Here is a 20,364-nt window from a genome sequence, read left to right on the forward strand (position 1 = left end):
TGCAAAATAAAACAGCCTATAACAATAAACCGACATTGATGTTTCAATGCATTCATAAACTAGGACACAACCCAAAAGGATAAACACCTCTCATCTTATAGACCCGTATTTAAGCGCTGTCTTCTAGGGTTGTCTGGAAACCATTTGAAGCTTCGAGTGCATAAAAACAAAATACAGTAATGAGTACTGTCCCGACACCCTGCAGTGCAGATGCATTGAACAGTATGGAAGGGATGCCATCAAAGTGCTCCTCAATCACAATTATTTGAAAGCAATTTCCTCCTGACCAAAGCTTCATATTCGTGCAGAGAAACAGTTAGATGTCTCAGTGGGTCGCGGCAGCCAGTGCTGGATGTGCGCCGGGTGCCCCGATTGGACGAGTTAAGGACACGTGGCCGAAAGCGGTGCCTCGATTGGACAAGCTAAGGGCATGTGACCTGAAGCAGTGTCTCGATTGGAGGAGTTAAGGACACGTGGCCGGAAGCGGGGGCGCCGTCCTTGATACAGTAAGGGGCGGGGGCCGGGGCCAGGGGATAAAAGGGGAGCGCGTTCGGGGATTCGGGGCTCGTTCAGAGATGAAGAGCGTAAACAGACAGGCACATAGTGAGCAGCCTAGAATAAGTTAGCCACACTTTGAAAAATAGATTGGAAACACTGCAAGCTAAAGGTGCAGCCCTGCAATTGCTCACGCCACATGCCGGAAGAAGGGCCTCCATGCCAGGAACGCTAGAAAGCACCTCCAAGGGTATTTGGCCTTCTCCTTCACCACGCTGGCCAGACAATTTTTTGGAAGAGTTGGAGGCAGCCACACTTAACCCCACCTCACACGACGATGACCTGCCGATCAACTCGCAGTGGCGAACCCGTTGATACCGCTGGGCGGAAAGAGGCAGCGGTGATGGTGAGGGGCGGTGATGTAAAAAAAACACTTACACCACTGCTTCAACTGCTATGCCGATGAGATCGAACCGGTGACCTCCGGATTGCAAAGTCAAAGAGCAAACCGTGACGCCATGACGGGTTCTCTCCCCGCGACCCCACCACCCCCATGAGTCCAAAACTAAATATTTGCACACCATTCAACTCAAGGTGGAAATGGGAGAAGGCCCGTGAAGAGACAAGGTGACTCACGTATCTGACGTAGTCCTTCCACTGCTGCCACCACTGCATGGAGATGAGATACCAGAGCTGTCCTGGCCTGAAACCCTGCCGATGTTCCCTTTCCAGCCATCCCCTGCGCATATCAACATGCACAAAGGGTTGAATTAAATAAATAGATGCGCATATACTCATGAATTACAATATTCCCAGCAACAACAACTTCCATTCACCACTAAGTGGCGGTGACGTCACCATGGCTCTTGTGCCAGGCGAAATGCACTTTAAGGCCACATTTAGTTTCGAATAGCCTTAGAAAATAGATCAAATGACAAGCACACGCGCACATACAAAGATGCCCTCGAAGCTTTATAGAACGTAATGGCTGTGCTCGTAGTGAGCAGCTGCTTATATCAGCATAGCACACAAAATATGTAAGTGTGGCTCAGCCCTCCTATTCGCCTACTCCTAGAAATTCCACATTCTTATGGTGGGGGGGACAGTTTACCAACCATTGTGTATTGTTTTTTTAATCTTTCCCCCAAATGTGCTCTCGGTGTCAAGTGAAGAGTTGAAACATTCATGCGTATCTCTCGATGAGCAAATCCTGCGTTAGATAGGACAATCCTGCAGAAGTGGAATTCGGAGAGCTACCTTTGAGATTCATTCAATCGAACCACTGTCCTACACAGTTTGGGGGCATAACTTTCCCAACGAACTCCACCACTCAGAGTAATGTTTGTCGCATGACATTCAAACATAGCTTTTTATTATTATTATAATTGTCAGAGCTGGATTCGAACCCAGCTCAGCCCACAGTCCCTTTGAGTCATCCGGCCACATCAGGACAACCTGTTGACTTCCCGACAAGTGGCACTCACTCTATTATCCCAGGGGGGAATGACAGGCCAAGGTGACCGACCCCTTGATCAGAGAGAAAAAGGGTTCAATGACAGTTTAGAAATTAAATTTTGTTTATACTCGTTTGTTGTGTACATTGTCTACACCGTATTGCTTTAAAGCGTCGCATTTGGTCTGCAATAATTTCCTAACCGAGTATTTATGTACTACACTGCCGTTTCCCTGGTGTCTCCAGATGCACTGCATTTGGGGTGCGCGGCATAAATAATAAACGAAGATCGTGTTGATAGAATGTAAATCAGACCGCTCTTTTAGTGCCACCTGAGCAAAGCCTCTCAACGTCGTTTTGTTATTAGTTCATCAAGAAGAAACATATTAAAGTGAAGAGATCAAAAGACAGAGCGTGTTGGTCACCTTATGATCTGCCCTTCTTCCCCAGGGCTCGCTGGCCTTAGACCCAGCACTATGTGACAAACCTGCAGGATGCAATACAACATTAATATTCATTATGGCTTTCAATTTACACTTCGTTGGGAGAGTTCCTTCGTTTCACGATAATTTTACATCGTATATGATTTGGTACGTAATTATTTTTCATTTCTAGCAAAAGTCTTTTCGCAAATGGTCATTACAGGAATTTCACCAGGAAATAAAAACACACGATGATCACACCATGCTAACCGTGGTAATAAGATCGACTGTTATCCCCAACCCATAACTGAAACAAGCAACCACCACACACACATGCTGCTAATATAAAATTACTCCATGATCACAATCAGAATCTTTATTTATATTGGAGGAATCCAATGAGCTATAATGCTCTTTTTCACAGATGTCCAGTAGGGGCACGGGGTAAAAACGTTACAACAACAAACAGTGAGAAAACACGATCGGACCGCAAAGTACAAGGAAAATAAATAAATAAATCGGCCAAACACTAACAAATACAACAACTAAACCATCCCCATCCTACCAGGCAAAGCAACCTGAGGTATTAACCTTAATTTTCAGAAGAGACCTGGCCACAAATGATAGCTCAACAAAGTGGCCCATCATTGGACATTTATAGCACCCAAAATAATCTAAATAATCTCAATGCATGTTTCTAAATGCGGAGGGAAACATCGGATGACTCGGGAGAGAAAAAATCCACGTGGCCACGGGGAGAACACGCCAATTCCAAATATACAGATGTCAAGGTCAGGATCGAACCCCTGACCGCCTGCATACCAGGCGAGGTAGATAACATCACACCACCCTGACGCTTACAGAGTCCCATAAAATTACCTTAAACTAAAAAAAAAGTAAGTTTAAAAATGAAGATTCTTGAAAATTAACAGGGGAATGGTCTATTACCAGCTGCACACCTAATTCCTTATTAGGAACACTCTCAGTGACCTCCTGTTTAGAGCACGTGTTTAGCACGGAGGGCATAGGAATGCCCGGGGTATGTATGTCGAACTTCTTTCGCACCCTACGTAGCCAACCGTGCTAATCGGAGGTGCGGTGCGCCCAGCAACTGGGAGACTAGGAGGCTGTGCCCACCTGGAAGAGAAGCGTCAGAAACTCGTGGGCCAGTGTGCTGGTGACGCTCCATATCTGATAATCCTCAAGACTCAAGCTCTTCTCCTGTCCCGAGGAAGGAGAAGACAAAGGAGCGTGGGAGACACACGATCACAGTGAGGTGAGAGCAGCGGCGGCAAAAGGGACACTCTGGGTGGGGACCTGGATACATCGTTTAATTTTCTGGAAGCACGTGATAGTGGATGATTTGATTCCACAGAATATCTTGCTGCCATGGACTTTTCAGGAGGCATGGAAGTTACAGAACGGCATTGCCCAGAAATATCATTAATGCGCCCACAATTCAGCAATGTAAGACTAAATTAAAGACATTATTTTATGATAGCGGAGGATTATCTCAAAATAAGAAACTTTATTTTGACTGGAAGAATCCGATGAGCTATGAAGCTCTTTTTTCACAGATGTCTGGTAGGACATTAAATTAAGTGGACAAAAGAGAGAAAGTCTCAAACAAAATTTAGCTTTTCAAATGGTTTCTCCCGGTTTGCTGCTGCGTATACTGTCTCTATTGTTTTAGAACATCATATTTTGTCTGCGATCACGTCTTTGCAGAGCGACGATCTCAAATACCCCTTTGGCACCTCGACACGTACTGTATGGGAGGAACGATATAAATGAGAAATTATTCTAATGATCAGCAAATTTGACGACGCATCGTCTGGGAAGCCATTTCCCTTTTAAAAAGGGCAGCGTTTGCAGGGACAGCAGTATCATCTTGTACTGGCTCAATATAAACGGGCGAGGGTCACCTGCTCAGGCACAAGGAAACATTCTGTCGCCTACACCTGACTGGATGTCAAAGGCCAAGGAGGATTGCCAATAAATATTTTCACATTTTCTCACCTGGTTGGTGTCGTGCATCTGCAAGATTGCATTGACCACAGCTGCCGTTTCCATGTTCATTTCCTGCAAGAGGAAAAAAGTGGGAATTCAAAGAACTGCTTGCTCATCAAATGAGCGATTGTGCAGCTCTTGCCTCTTTTGACAGGAGCCAGTTTGCTTTTGTGGAATGATGAGAGGCTATGCGCCTCACCCAATTGAAAGTTGTGATGACGTTATTTCATTCTGTATGTTTCATTTTTATGGAAGGATATAAAAGCACTTTTTTTGTAAAGCCAAAGTTCAAGGGTGCAGTTATCAAGTACTTAACTTCATTGCATTTTTGACGTGTTGTGCAACATTCCACATTAAACAATGTGACTTTGTTGCTGCTGTTTGGCAACGCAGTATCGTGCTACAGATTCATTAAACTCAACGAGGGCCTATCTCTCATCATCACTCGAACTCTGGTCATCCTCGTAGCGGCTTTTGGCTGGCCATTGAACAAAGACGGGGTCACCGCATCACGCGCTTTCAGATTGCGCTTCTGCGGCCGTCTGGAACGCTCTTCCTTCCGATGTTTGGAAGCCACTGAAGTTATCCACTTTTAAATCAAGATTGAAAACTCATTTCTTTAAAACTGCTTTTTGTGTTTAGTTTGTTGTCCCTCCCACGCACCTCCGATTTGCACGGTTGGCTCCTCATGGTGCGACAGAAGTTCAACATACATACATCTCATTGTGTTGAGTCTCTCTTAAGGCAAAAATAGGAAAATAGAAAATTGCATTTTCACAGACAGATTCTTCGAGATTTCTTAACAAACCACAATCCCATGAAGCCAATCGGTAAGCGAAATATTTCAATGGCTTTTGGAACAACGTTTCCCTGTGCTGTAGGACAAACTGCCACTTCACTCAATGTCAAGCAACACAGACAACAGAAAGTTGCTCGCATCGTTACTGCGTTTTAACGTTTGCTTTCGTATAAATCCTGCACTATGGCACACCGTGATCACATACACTGTTTGATATTAAAAAGGTGACACCGTCCGAAATATTACTTTAACATTCGAACGATTTTGGTGGTTAAAATTCGACTGCAGTGTTATTTCTTACGCTTTTCAACCAACGTTGAAAACGTTCGTGAATTAGCTCTGTCTATTTATCTGTAATGGGGGGGGCAAGGGTGGAGGGGGGATTGGGCACACTGAAACTCTCGTAAAGAAGCTCCAATATGAACAAAATGTGAGGTTAAAGTTGCATCGCAAAACTGGCCACGGTGATCAAAAGGTTGCCCCAACGCTTTGGCGACATTAAAAAAAACCCGGCGCTAAAAGTATTGGCATTCGCGATGATATCACTGCGTGCAACGTTGTCTCGGGCGAGGCCACTCTCGCGTGCCCACATGCCGACGACACGCCGACCGTGAAAATGCAGCGGGGGGGGGGGGGGGTGGGGAGCACTTACGGGACACAGCTCGGTACGGTTGCCACACCACACAATGAGCAGCGCCTCCACCATGTCGTGAAGCTCCAGCCACGACAGCAGCCCATCCCGGTCACGGTCAAACACCTTGAAACAAACTGCAGGCACGTACACATATGCCAACACACACGTGCGCGCGCACACGCACACACACAGAAAACAATGATGAAGATACACGTAGATAAATAAATATGCCCGGTATAGCCCTGTTGGGGCAAATTCTGTTCGCCGGCAGATATGTTAAGACCGGCACGCCGCACGAGGTGCAGTCACCACCGCGCCTAATCCCACTTATTCTCTCCAGCGCCAATGTTCACACACCGCGGCACGTACTAATTTAAGGCTAAGCCGACCTATGGGAGGCCCAGCACTGGTTCAGATGTTCATCACTGATGTCAGCCGTGAGTGGAAATCGAACTCAGGTCTCCAAGTTGGCAACACGGTGCGCTAACCACTGCTGTACCCACACAGACCGACACGCGATTGCTCAATATGCATGATGCATGGGCCAGTGCAGAGCAATTACATTACCAATAGGCACATCTGACTTGCCCTGAACAAAGGAGTGAAATGATAAAAGATATGATCTATAATGTCAAAAGCTGGCCTATTTAATCCTTTACACGCATTATTATGCAAATGCTGCCCTTCCGCCTATTTCAGACGCATTCAGTGTTAATCCATACGCTAGGAGATTCTGTCAGTCAATTTCAGTTTACCCTTTTAATTCTGCAATGCATACTTCATAATTGGAACAAAATGCTCGTCACAAACATGTCTTCAACGATCTCTGGTGCAGACGGACCACGGAACGGTGTTCACGTCATGAGGAATGTGTCAGCTGCTGTAGATAAGTAACATTTGTCATACATGTGAGCACTGTGATCTTTCCTCTGACTGCAAATAAGCGGTGAAGGCGGGGTTGCCCTGCAGTTTGGCTCGCACCACTGTTGGCGGAAGAAGGGCTCCACTGGAGAGATCTTCAGGGAGCCCCACACTAGAGGTTGTTTTGACTTTCTCTTCCACATCCTGGAATAGGTGGGGGTACCCACAATTTAACCATCGATCGATTAAGTGTGGTGTACCCATTGATAGTACCGGGTGGACAGAGGCGGGCAGGGGGAATTTAACCCTTTCCCATTAAATCAAATAACTTTATCGGTACGTCTTCAGGCCGGAAGATGTCCCGGGGCTCCCACAAGGCCATGCGGAAGGGCGTGTGGCCCTCCCTCATGGCTTCTGCGGTGAGTATAATGTTTTTAAAAACAACGGCACTACGCCTCTTCAAAATAAAAATTAACGCTAACCGCTTGCACGTTCCGAGATTTAGCGGTGAAGGGGACCCACCCTGCAACTTGCAGACGTCTCAGAGTGTTAAAGAGTGAAGAGACATGCCCATTTTCTTCAATTGCCTCATCGGGAGATTAACCTGTGACCCCTAGATTAACACGTCCAGTGTGCTAAGCTTAACACCGTGGCAGTATCCTCGACTGTAAAAGACCCCTGTTATAATTGTCAACGAATCTGATATTCACTCGCAGCTTCATACATTACATTCTCATGTATAGCAGTTTAAACCCACCGTCTAAATAGATAGTTTCAAAGTTAAAGAAACAAGTCAAAATATTACAGCGAGGTAAATGAGCTTAATCATTAAACACAACATCAAAAGCACATCATGACCGAACAGAGTGGGCGTCTTCTGAGATTGACAGCGTTGACTGAGCGTACAGGACGTCCGTTTTTTTGTATCTATTTTCGTTAGATCAATGCCGTGACAGATAAGGCCATCACTCTCAGGATTTATACTCACCATTGACATTATGTGTGGGGATTGTAACATTTTTCAGTGAACAAAATTAGATTGGGTTATGGTCCACGAAACAATGCAGCTTCACATTTATAAAGTGACTGTTTAATAAATTGGGTTGAGAAACCAATTGAGCACAGTAGACTCTTAAACATCTAATCGGAAATGCCAGAGGAGGAGCTGAACTTGAACAAAACAACCAAAAATTTAAAATCTGGCCTCCGAGTACAAATGCACACCGATGATTCTTGGAGGAAAAGGGGCAAGCAGCGTAAAACCTCGAACTAAGACTGTGGTAAGAGGGCGTCGTCATATATGTGTGTACAGAAAGAGGAGGTTTGCGATGGGTGGGGTAACAACACCTAAAACCAGATGGTGGGATTATTGCTGTAAAGAGCAGACATTGGTGATCGAGTGTCAACTTCGCAACAGTTGCAGGATTAAGCAGAAGACAGAAAGTGACGGCAAGGTGAGGCTGCAACGACGTTATCTGGCCCCTGGCGATGCCTTCACCTTACTCAGAGCAGAGAACAGTAGCCAACATTTAAAAGTGCGTGCTGGTGCGATTGAACAAAAAAAATCGGTTGTGTAGATTTTGGTTTCGTCGGTGGCACATCGAGAACACGATCACACGACCAATGCTGTAAACCGGTCGGCACACAGACACTCACATTTCTGGCGCTCTGCCAAGGGCCCGCGGCAGCAGGCGGACAGGCCGCACGAGATCTCCTTGAAGTCAATGTGGTTGTCTCGATTCTCGTCAAAAGCGTTGAAAATGCCTGTGGGCCGAGCGCGGCAGTAATGCATCAAAATTGACAACGGTGTCTGCAAGGGCATTATTTATGGCTCTCAACAACCACCAACTCCACGGGTAATGCCCATTAATGTGTTGATCCGAGACAAAGACAAGTCGGAGCGTCGCCATGCTCCAAAAAGCATGGGGTAACTGTTGACGCGCGTACAGTATCTTGCATGTCACGCACAATGCACTTGTACTGAGTGGATTGTGCTACATTAGGAACAGAAGAGCACCCCACTATATTTTTCGAGCCAGGATATCGCCCAAAAACAAAAAACACAGCCCCCTTTTAATAAGGTTCATCATGTCTCATCCAATCTCCCGTAAAAAAATGTCAATAACTGACACTATCAACCTGGGGCAGAGCAGTAACATCCATTGCCGTACTATACTATGCTCCCTGCCTTCACCAACCCACACAGAGCAGCGTGAAGTATGGACAAATAACCCCCATGACCCGCATGGCATCAAGGCCCTCGTCCAGCAGTAGATTGTCAAAAGGACCACGCATGTACATTATCAATCAGCAGCCTGGCTGTAGTTAAAAGTTGGTCTCTGCAGTGCGATACCACCACCCACCATCAGTCTCACGGTGCTACAAAGCACTCATAATCTCATAGTGTGGCCATTACGACATCAGATATATATGTTACCACCTATCCTCTGCCACCTTCCTGCTCTCATTATATTACTTATGCTTCTGCTGCTACTGGGTGTCATACATACCCACAGTGATGGGCCCCAGGTGCCGGGTGCCATTTGCCGTGTGTTATTTGCCGTGTGCCGTATGGCGTATGGCGTGTGGCGTGTGTTATGTGCCGTGTGTAACGTGTCTGTGCTGTGTGCCGTGTGCCATGTTATGTGCCGTGTTCCATGTGAAAAGCGCCATGTGCCATGTCCCGTGTGTTATATGCCGTGTAGAGTGTGCCATGTGGTGTGTGTTATGTGCCGTGGGCCATGCACTGTGCGCTGTGTGTCGTATGCCGTGTGCGGTGAATTATATGCCATATGCTGTGTGGAATGTGCCGTGTGCCATGTGCCGTGTGTTATTGCTGTGTGCCGTGCTCTAATGTGCCTATTGTTATATGCCATGTGCCGTGTTGGTATGTACTGTGTGCCAGGCGCCGTGTGGAATTTTACTCTGTACGCACCTTCGGTAAGTGATGGCGGTAGAGGGGGAGACACCAGCGGGGCAAATGTCTCCAGATCGAAGTGTCCGGTCCTCGACTGAGCTTTGAGCAACCAGTAGCGCTTCTCCAGGTCAATAATGTCAGACTCCTCCACTGTTATAGGAAAAACAGGCGAGTCCCTTAGCAACGCGTGCTTCGTATGAATGAACGGCACTCTACAATATTGGTGAAAAATGAAAATTCCTGCAAGTGTTGCCTCCAACAAGAATGTGCGCATTGCACCAAAGCGATAATTTTTTACAACATTAATAACGGACTCAATGCTTTTATTGACCTAGTAACTAGACAACTGTGGTACATTCGTACCAACCGTACATTAGTGCACTTAACACATCAGGATAAACAGCACAATTAAAGTGTTGGAAAAAATGCAAATATTGGGCAGAAAGATTGCCACATTCCCACATCAAGCAGGACCGACTCAATCATAGCCAAGAGACTTCTAGAATCCCAACACACAATTTAATTTATTTCACCTTTATTGTTCCAGAGTCAGGGGCTTATCCATGACAATGCTGCCGTGCACCAGTCAAAGTGGCTCGCAGGCTTATAATCATACTATTAAGACCACATTCAGTCCTCGGACTCGTTTTCAGCAGCGTCCCGCATTGAGTTTTTATTGTAAGATTTCTGTTTCGGCCAATTAATGATGATGATGAGTGTTTATACAAGTGGGAGGAAACCGGAGCACCCGAGAAAAACCCACGCCATGTGCGGGGTGGCAACACTATCCCTGCACAGATGGAAACAGGTGGCGAATAATCCGCTGGCCGAAAGGCTGGATTATGGACCGGGCCAGTGGGGACAGTGCCCCGGGTCCTCGGACTGCCAGGGGGCCTCCAAGCCTCAGGCCGCGCACGGTGCGTGGCCCAAGACTTCCGAAGGAAGCTGAACGCCAGGGCCCTCAGTGCACACAGCGCAAGCTGATCACTAGGCCCCTGGGTGCTTATAGAGTGAGCTAACCACTCGGGGCCCCCCAGACCCCTCAGTGCTTACAATGTGAGGGCCCCCCAGACTCCTTGGTGTTTAAAACGTGAGCTGACCACTAGGGCCCCCCAGACCTCGCAGCGCTTACAGTGTGAGGGCTCCCAGGCCCCTTGCCTTTTAAGAGTGAGCTGACCACTAGGGCCCCTAGGCCCCTGGGGTTTAAAGCGTGATCTGACCACTAGGGTCCCTGGGCCCTTCGGTGCTTAAAGCGTGAGCTAACCACTACTGCCCCCCGGGCCCCTGGGTGCTGACAGTGTGAGTTGAGCAGTAGGGCCCCCCGGGCCCCTGGGTGCTGACAGTGTGAGTTGACCAGTAGGGCCCCCGGGCCCCTTGGTGCATACATTGAGCGTAACACCTGGGCCCCTTGGTACATACGGTACATGCCTAAAACGAGAGCCTCTTGGAGAGTACAGTGCTTCTGTACAACTGAGCCACTGGTTGACACGCCACAACATGCTACAATATTCACCAACAAGTCAGTTCATTCTGCATACCAGGACAGTTTGGGCGTCATATTATGGCAAGCCGTTCGTTATTTGACTTACGGTAACTAGCTATCCCTTTATATTAGCTAGCTGCCCATTTTCCCCTGCTAGCCCATATGATTCAGCTTAACAGAAATTAGTTAGCTAGCTGCTATTTTTGCCAGCTAGCTGCCCTTACAACCAAATTAATGCACTAAAAAGCCAGCTAGTGAGACCGAGGGCTCGTCGTTTGTTGAGAGCTTAGTTAGCCGTTGACAAATCAATTATTAAAAATACACCACGGTTTTGTGAAACATTAAAAAAATATGCCAAAAGCTATATTTTTTCATACACTAACGCATATATAAGAGACCCAATCCATACTTAAAGATGAAGGAAAATCTTGACTTAAAGCTTTCGTGACTGCAGGAATTCATAGTCTTTGGGTTTTTCGGTAAAGTCACGTAGATAGGTTCAAAGAATTTAACAAAAGACTATGACGTTTCGATCGCAACACAAGCGGTCGTCATCAGGAAAAAGGGGTTATCTTCTAAACCAGGGGTCCCCAACCTCCGGACCGCGGACCGGTACCGGTCCGTGGCCTGTTAGGAACCGGGGCGCACAGCAGGAGGTGACAGCGGTGAGTCTACGCGTAGCCCGCCCCATTATTTTATTATTTACCACTTCCGTCCGCGCCTCTTTCCCGCACTGCACACTTGTCTCAGTCAGTGTTGGTAAGCCCACAAGCTAACCCCTAGCCACAATGAGTAAAAAACAAACGTCGCTGGAGAGCTTCTTTGAAAAGGGGGAAAGACCCAATGATGAACCCCCCCCCCCGGTCCGTGAAAAGATTGTCTTCCACGAAACCGTTCCCTGGTGCCAAAAAGGTTGGGGACTGCTGTTCTAAAGGGAAACTGTTAATAAAGATTTGAAATAGGCGTAGCCCAAATGTCAGCAGCATGGGCGGGGCAGCTTATGTTAATGTAAGTGGTGGGCAGCGACCGTGACGGTGGTGGGTTTTCCACCAATCAAAGGGCTGCCAGGTAAAAATTAGCATGTTAATGTAAGATTGGTGAGCGGCCTCCACGGCGAGCGTGCTGAGGTGGCTATGTTAATGTGAGAGATAAGCATTGGCATCCTAGAATTTCTATTTGACCCATTCTTTGCTGAACATATTAAAACGTTTGGCGGAAAAGGAAGAGGAACAGTGTCCCTATTTGTCATCGACAATATGTGAACAACTCATTGAGCTAATGGGTAAAAAACTCGCCAAACAATAGCAGATGAGATTCGGGATGCCAAATATTTTTCCATAATTGTTGACTCCACCCCAGACCTGTCACATGTGGATCAATTGAGATTTATATTCCTGTTTGTTAACAGCAGCGGGAATGTGGTGGAGCGATTCCTGGACTTTGGGCCTTGGGTTGGACCTCTCACACTGTAGAGGTCAGTCATATGACAATGCAAGCCACATGTCAGGAAAATATAATGGGCTACAGGCCCACCTGAAACAAAAAAACCCTCTCATAGAGTATGTGCCTTGCGCAGCGCATTCACTTCATATGGCAGTAGCCCAGAGGCTGACGAGTTTTTTTACATGTTGCAGTCACTGTACACATTTTGCTCTTCATCCACACACAGATAGGGGAAAGTCTTTCGGAAGACAGATGTCAGACTGACATTAAAATCGCTGTCCAGTACTCGGTGGAGTGCTCGGGCAGAGTCAACCAAGGATAAATTACACCCACATTAGAGAGGCCTTCAGTGGTATGTGCAATGATGATAATGAGAAAAGAGATACTCGAATTGAGGCGGCTGGACTATGTGCTAAATTGGATACCTTATAGATGGCGTTCATGGCACATTTCTGGGACGTCATAGTTGACCGGTTCCACAGCGAGACCAGTTTGAGGCTTTTGAAAGGGCAGCCTTAAATGTGACAGGCGTCTCTCAGTCATATAAGCACGATCTTCAGCGAAACATTTGCAGATGAGAGCTCAGAGCCAGGTATGACACTTGTGGGGAGAAGTTAAAAATAGAAACATTTTATGTGGTAATTGATAAGCTAGTGGTATGCCTTGCACATCGCTTGGATGCTTACAAGCGTTTGACCAGTCTCTTTGGAGTTCCATTTATGTCAGATCAGGTGTCTAACAGTGATGTCATAGTGGAAAAGGTAAATGCTCTCTCCGCTGCATATCCATCAGACCTGGACATGAACTTTTCCAACAAACTCATCCAATGCAAGTCTTTCACGTCCGACTCTGAGGGGGTGAGAAGTGCCCAACTAAATTTCTTGAGACGATGCAGGCACATAATATGCAGTCAGTGTTTTCGCAGCACTTCGGATTTTTCTAACTTTGCCAGTGACAAACTGCCAGGGTGAGCGGACATTTTCCCTTTTAGGCTAGAATACAAATTGAGCTGCGGGGTAGCCAAACCAGCCAGAGAAGACAACCATAGTGGGGAGTTGGAGCACCGACACCAGTTCACGTGCAGTAGTCAGATGGAGCGTGATAACGCAGGACCATGGCAGATGGAGGATGTGAAGGGGAGGCCTTCATTCCAGGTGTGCATTGATAATGGACTGCTGACGACAATTACCATAGCCAGCGACACGTATCATTCCGTGTGGCTTTTCCACGATTCTACATTGCAAGAGTGATAAGGTTCTGTGCATTAGGCACTGTAAGCGTGCTTTGCATGCACATGCAATATTCGACCGGATAAATACTATGGCAGCCTAGCCTCGGGAGGATCCAGTGAAGACCGTCCCTACGTAACAAAAAGTGTACGGAGCACCTGGTGGTGTGAAACGGAGTTTAAGTCTGCCAAACCGTAATGGGTGCAGTCAGACGCTTTCCTCATAGAGATCTGTTGACATCGCTGCACTTGTTGTATTTAACACTTGTAAACGTACAGGATTGACTACACTCACGTTTGAGAAAATACGTTTCATATACAGTCGAATGTAAAATGATAATGACGGGGAGGATGAACGTAGACATTAAAAAATATGCATTTTCCGCGGATCTCTATGCCAAAAAACACTAATTATGGATCAATTATGTGTAAGTTAAGAAAATTGAGTTTGTCATCACTGCGCGTGCTCAATGATAACACTTTCCTGCTCCAGCGCAGAAGACTCTGCCCACTAAGTGGATGATATCAGAGCCACGCCAATCAACATCAATCAAACTCCGCTCACCGTTGTAAAGATATGCAACTACTGTACTGTGGAGGCGATCCGTGGATATTGCATTAACCGGAGCACAATATTTGTTCAGTTATCGTGGATAACCCCTAGATATCTCCCCTGCTAACAGAAACTTGAAGCAATGACCCGGGAGTGACCTCAGCTGATGTGCTCGCTGCGAACTTCCGCCCTCTCACCAATCTACTCAGCGGCAGAGGATTGTGCTCGAGCCTGGTCTGTGGAGCTTGTACACAAAACTGCCAAGATGCACAATTGAAAAACGCAACGCCCTTCATAACCGGAACACTAAAACCGACACCAAACCCCTGGTTCGCCGTTCAGGCAAACATTCTGCCACCAAATATCCACGGAGACATGCACACTGTAAAGGAGTCTACATGTTTCACTGCCAACGAAAACCACATATCCATCAACCGTGACCTCAACGACGATGTACCTCGCCGCGAACTCAAGTTCTGATTTCCCTTCTGGGAATCAATGTGTTGCCATCCTAGAATTTCACCCAGATCAGGAGAATAAGCAATATTTTAAAACACTTTTTTTAAACATGCTTTAATTAAATGTACCCTACTAGTAATGGAAGAACTCCACGACTCCAGGAAGTAGCCCCGAGGAATGCCATAACATAAGGGGACCGTGGTGATTTACAGCCAACGTCAGTTGAGCGTGGACAATTAGACCCAAGCCGAAACATAACACATAAAAAAGAATGTTTAAAAATATTTTGTATTTTATTTTTTATGATAGAATATAGCATTGTCATCAGTATGACATACATATATCAAGTTTGCAGTCGATACCACATTGGGAAGTGGGTTAAAATTGAATTACAGGATTTGAGGAAACAACAACAGACAGAGTGAGTTAATAGAAAGCGTGTAACAAAAAAAAATGGAAAACACAGGCTGGAACAACAAGGACGTCCAGAAAAAACACCTGTTCGTTCGAGACCCAAACATCGCACTCCCCTGGCTTTGACATTCTTCCTTGAAGACACGAGTGGTGTAACCATCATCCTCATCAGAACATCAAAAGGGTGCTGCACACGTCTCGTTCATAAACGGAAGCTTAAAGGCACCGTTGAGTAAACCACTGTAGTCTGCTCTACTTCAAGTGGAGGATTACAACTTAAACGACAAAAAACTCTCTCTCAGAAGCCCTCTCGCGGCAAGAAGAACTCAACATTGTTTCTTAAGCTAATGGACATATTGCCACAGGCAAGCATAGAAAGCGATACAAGTTGATTGAATAGATTGTTGGTGTCACATCATTATAATTAATGGCTAGATGGTTTACTGGCATTATATATATTTAGCAAAGTGTTATTTCGTAAGGTTAATAGAATTAGTTTGTCTTCTTTGGTTCTTTCAGTAAAGTCACGTAGAATGAGAATAAAATAATAAATTGACAAAATAAAATAACACAATAAAATTCGCACGACGTTTCGGCCACAACACAAGTGGCCTTCTTCAGGTGAAGGGACGAGACTGTCTGGATGACAGCGCTGGAGCTCGTCCCTCCACCTGATGAAGGCCGCTTGTGTTGTGGCCGAAACGTCGTGAGAATTTTGTTGTGTTATTTTATTTGATCAATTTATTATTTTATTCTCATTCTACGTGACTTTACCGAAAGAACCAAAGAAGACGATTCCTTGCAGTCATGAAAGCTTTAAATCGAGAATTAGTTTGCTCGGTGGCCGCTCGTCCGTCTGTATTGATGGAGCGCCATGGGCAACAGACCCACTCAACGGTTTTCGTCGAGTAGCTTTTAGGTTGAGCACACACAATCTAACCCAAAAATAAATTAATTATGCACCAGAATAGATTCATTTATTTAGGAACTCAACAGATTTCCTTCTTCGGAAGAGAGTCAACAGGTCAATGCGATTAATGATCAAGCTTCCACCAGCATGTGGATCGTAATGTCGGACACGATGCAACACGTGGCAAAACCCCGAAAAACACACACTGGAGGAGGGCTGTATAAAGCACAACCACGAAAATCTATGCACTAGTAAATGTGTCAAACAATGCATTTTAACATCACGTTGCAGAGTTTTTGCAACAACAAAAAAGTGTTAGAAAATGACAAACAATAATTGATTTTACAGTATTTATTTTTTAAATATAAAAGTAAAATATTGCAGTGAGTAGGTAGGGGGAAGGCGGGTGTGAGAGGCGCCAACCCTTTGGAGCCGTGCAGCTCACGGAGTATCGGGGGGGTGGAGACACAGACCGGTTCCACGTTGTTGAAACTGAAACGCTAAATGGGCCGAAGAAGAGCCCACTTACAAACGGCCAAGGAACCATAGCAAGAGACTCCCCTGGAGACAGCTGATTAAATCAAAGGGCGCAATAACCGATGACAGGTACATCGTTCGAGCACATTCACCGTTGGCGAGTACGGCACGGTCGGTTCATTCTTTGGCAGATGTATCGATCGAGCAAGAATTTAGATTACTGTGGCGCAAATAGGATCACTCGCTGGCGAGTGATCATGAAGTAACCGTCCTGAGATTCACAACAGTAATCCTAAGCAAGAGGCTTAGTCCATCACCTTAATCTTTAAAGAGGATTCGTCGTCGACTTTCTGGAATTAGAAAGTCCAGCTCGAAGCATTACACAAAAATGCATAACACAACTTACTGATGGCCTCATTTAAAAAAGAATGCTTCTGGATCTAAATATTTGCCACATCTACTGGCAATTGCATGCAAGTATTCTGTGACATATGCAAGGCATTGGTAATATAAAGAGACTGGTCACCGCTTATCGGAACGTGGAATTTCCACCAATGGCACAAAACCACCAATAGAGAATGATTGTGGCAACCTTTTGACAATTTTTAATCTTAGTTCGTCCTACTTTGTTGTATAATTATAGTCAGGGTATTTTATTTTACTCCTTCAAATATAACAGGTTATGTTTATTGTTTAATGTTAATTATGCAAGGGGTATTTAAAATGATTCTTTTTTAATTACCTCACTGCTTCAAAGTGTGTGGTGCAGACATGGGATCAATTATAATCACTATTCAAGCAGCGCCGTTAGGTGTAGCTACAATTACAATGTGATTGAATTTAATTACGCATGACACAATTAGAATAGTAATTGACCCCAAGTCAGATGTGCTGCATAAGTTTGTGCACATTGAGACCTTTTCACTGTTGTGGAGAAGCCTGGAAATCTTTCTCTTTCTAAATCCCATCAGCAATCCACAACATCCACACACAACCATTGCACTTCTGTGTGTGCAGTCGTCAATAACACTCATCCTCTCTATCATGAATGCTACCGTATAGGAATGATTTCCTTACTTTCTGAATGTGAAGAAAGATGAAAATTGGACCGAGATACAAAAATATAGGATTATCTGAAAAAGTTTATTTATGATTGAACCGAATGTGACATCAAATGGGCAACAAAGACGGATTTTTTTTCCCTTAAAAAACAGAAATCACATTTACGCTATGCACTACAGCTCACAGCCAATAGTCCACAGCAACAAAGACCAACATCACAACCCGAAGGAAAGACTGCCACAGTCATGTCACACAGAAGGACTCCCCCTGAGGGTAGTGTTAATGCCTGAAGTTCATAAGAGCGAGGATGAGGCTCCTCCTTTAGGGTAAAAAATGTGCTTCAGCTGTGTATTGAACCACTGTCTCGGTTCGTTCAGGGCTATGGATTTCTTTCACTGAATGTGGAATGGTCACATTTTCTCAATTTCATTGAGTTTTCCAAAATAGTGTTTTTTGGGTTAAATCGCATACATATATATGCTATGGTTCTTTCCGTAAAGTCACGTAGATATAAAAAATAATAATAAAAAGTGAATAAAAATATCACGACGTCTCGATAGCAACACAAACGGTCGTCATCAGGAACAGGGAGATAAATATAATTGCATCGTTAAACCCGCCAATACAATTAGTAAGGTTTGTCATGTAAACAAAACGTGCCAATTCGTTAACGACACATTTCTATTTACGCGTTCTAACCCAAAAGCCCCTATTATGGATAATAAATGGTCGCGAAAGCCTACCGGGTGTTAAACGTCTTTGAGTTTAAATGTACGAATGACAAAATGACCACACACATTCAGTTGTTTTCAGCTGGTGGCCTGGAAAAGGCTGAGGGCTTCTGTATGCGCACCGCACCATCGTCTTTGTGTGCAGTGAATATATTCCACAGACTCGTCAAGTCTTCGTCAAAAAAAATGACATCACGTGACGGCATCCTTGTTGGAAAGAGCACAGAAAATTGCTACCGAGCCGCTACCACGGTAAACCTCTCTTCCGCGCTTTTTCCTGACAAAAGTTACGTCAGGCAAATGACACTTTGATAACGTGTCACGTGCATTTTGGCTCAAATTATTGGAGCAGGTTCTTCATATGAAAATGATTTTAACAAATTGTGCCAATGAAATGTTACGGATTTTTTTTTTAAATATTAAATTATAAGTCGAAAAAAATTGACATTCAGCGCAAAATGATGCAAAAGTTGATGTTGAAATAATTTTTTGGGGAAAAATATCAAATTAAATATTAAACTGGGCCTAAAAATCCAATTTCCAATAAAATGACACCTGAAGCTCATCCCGACCCACCTTAACCCAGACAAATATATACACACGGCATTTTAACATTTTGACATTTTGCGAAATGGTCCTGCAGAAAAAAAGGCAGAAAGATCGACCTGTTGGAGACAGAACTTTAAAAAATACTGCTGGTGATTGGTGATGGCGGAAAGGGCAGAAAAATTGGAACACCGATAACTGGAGATTTCATTTTACAGTGCGCCACTTGTCAACCACTGGAAATTTGAAATCAGTTCACTAACAATTTTTACTCCACGCATGAACTGTTTCCCATTACACTGCGGCCAATCTTCCTGCCCCTTCTGCTCTGAAGAAGGGCCTGTACCCGAAACGTCAGCCCACTATTTTTTTTTTCCTGCGAAAAGGCAACGATAATGCCAAAGGTGGCGACCTGATTTTGCGTGGGCTAGCAACACCACCGTCAATGCACTCCCCATATTTATTCGACCGTTTTATTCATTTATTTTTGACATAAAAGGAGGTTGTGCAAGGCTTCAGGTGTCATGTGCAAAGGGGCTAACACTGGGACAATGGAGCCCAGTGAACGCGGTGGAGGTAATTTGGCAGCAGAACGACTGTTTCCAGGACCCTAATTAGCACATTGTGAAGGCAAGAGCCCCCGAGAGGCACTCAGACACCGACTAAACTGCCAAGGCATGCTAAACATATCAGAGGGGACAGAGAAGCACTTAACCACCGCTATGGAGAGCGTGCGTTACTACGCTGTATTTACCAAACAATACTCAGGAGGTGCGCGCTCCACAATGCGTAATAAAAAAAAGTATAATTAAAACAGCTTAACAGAAATACAGTTTGCAATGCTCTATTTCTGAACTGTTCTAAAAGCACGCGAATAATTTTAAACGGCGTGGCCGGTTTTGCGTAACGGCGCCCGGATGATTTGTTTCCCACCCCACGTATCGCGATTTTTAAACGCCTACGGAGGAATCTGCGCCGAAGATGTTTTCTATGCAACTTGGCCGCTGCTATTCCATTCTGATTAACACTCTAAAATATGATAAGCGGCGGATCATCCGACTCGCGGATTAACCGTGCGTGCAATTAAACGAACGTAACCTTTTAAACGTGCGCGCCGTTTCAACTCGTAGCTGCTCCCCCCCCCCCTCGTCTTCGAGGGGTCAGCGACTCACACAGCTGCAAAAACTGTCGGCAAGTCGCACTTATTATTTTATCATTTTAGGCGGCAATACTAATAGATTGCACGTTATATGTCTTCACCCCCTTCTACGCAAGTGAACAACAAATAATTGATTTTTAGCTAATTTACATTTTTCTTATTACAATCCGTGTTTCTGTTTTATCTGGGCCACCCCACCACGCCATTACCCTGGATAACAGACAGCTCATTGCAAGTTCTGTATGGGAATTAATGCAAGCCCATTATAGGCAGCAGCGCACAAACAAATGGGGCAAATGTAAAGTATG

The 20,364-nt window shown here is 45.1% G+C and overlaps 1 protein-coding gene across 1 annotated transcript in view; it reads right to left on the reverse strand.

The window, feature by feature from the left end:
• The window catches only part of USP32 (ubiquitin specific peptidase 32), an 83,851-nt gene that overhangs the window by 38,997 nt on the left and 24,490 nt on the right, over nucleotides 1–20,364 (reverse strand). Inside the window, exons 6-12 of the mRNA XM_032967618.2 lie at nucleotides 9,610–9,741; nucleotides 8,331–8,438; nucleotides 5,832–5,947; nucleotides 4,390–4,452; nucleotides 3,508–3,591; nucleotides 2,374–2,435; nucleotides 1,132–1,234 (exon numbers count right to left, since the gene is read on the reverse strand). Coding sequence (XP_032823509.2) covers nucleotides 1,132–1,234; nucleotides 2,374–2,435; nucleotides 3,508–3,591; nucleotides 4,390–4,452; nucleotides 5,832–5,947; nucleotides 8,331–8,438; nucleotides 9,610–9,741 — 668 coding nt within the window. The remainder of the gene's footprint in view (nucleotides 1–1,131; nucleotides 1,235–2,373; nucleotides 2,436–3,507; nucleotides 3,592–4,389; nucleotides 4,453–5,831; nucleotides 5,948–8,330; nucleotides 8,439–9,609; nucleotides 9,742–20,364) is intronic.

This window comes from Petromyzon marinus, chromosome 38, assembly GCF_048934315.1.
Source record: "Petromyzon marinus isolate PM22_M1 ecotype Great Lakes invasive population chromosome 38, UKy_Petmar_22M1.pri1.0, whole genome shotgun sequence".
NCBI classification, from domain to species: Eukaryota; Metazoa; Chordata; class Hyperoartia; order Petromyzontiformes; family Petromyzontidae; genus Petromyzon; species Petromyzon marinus.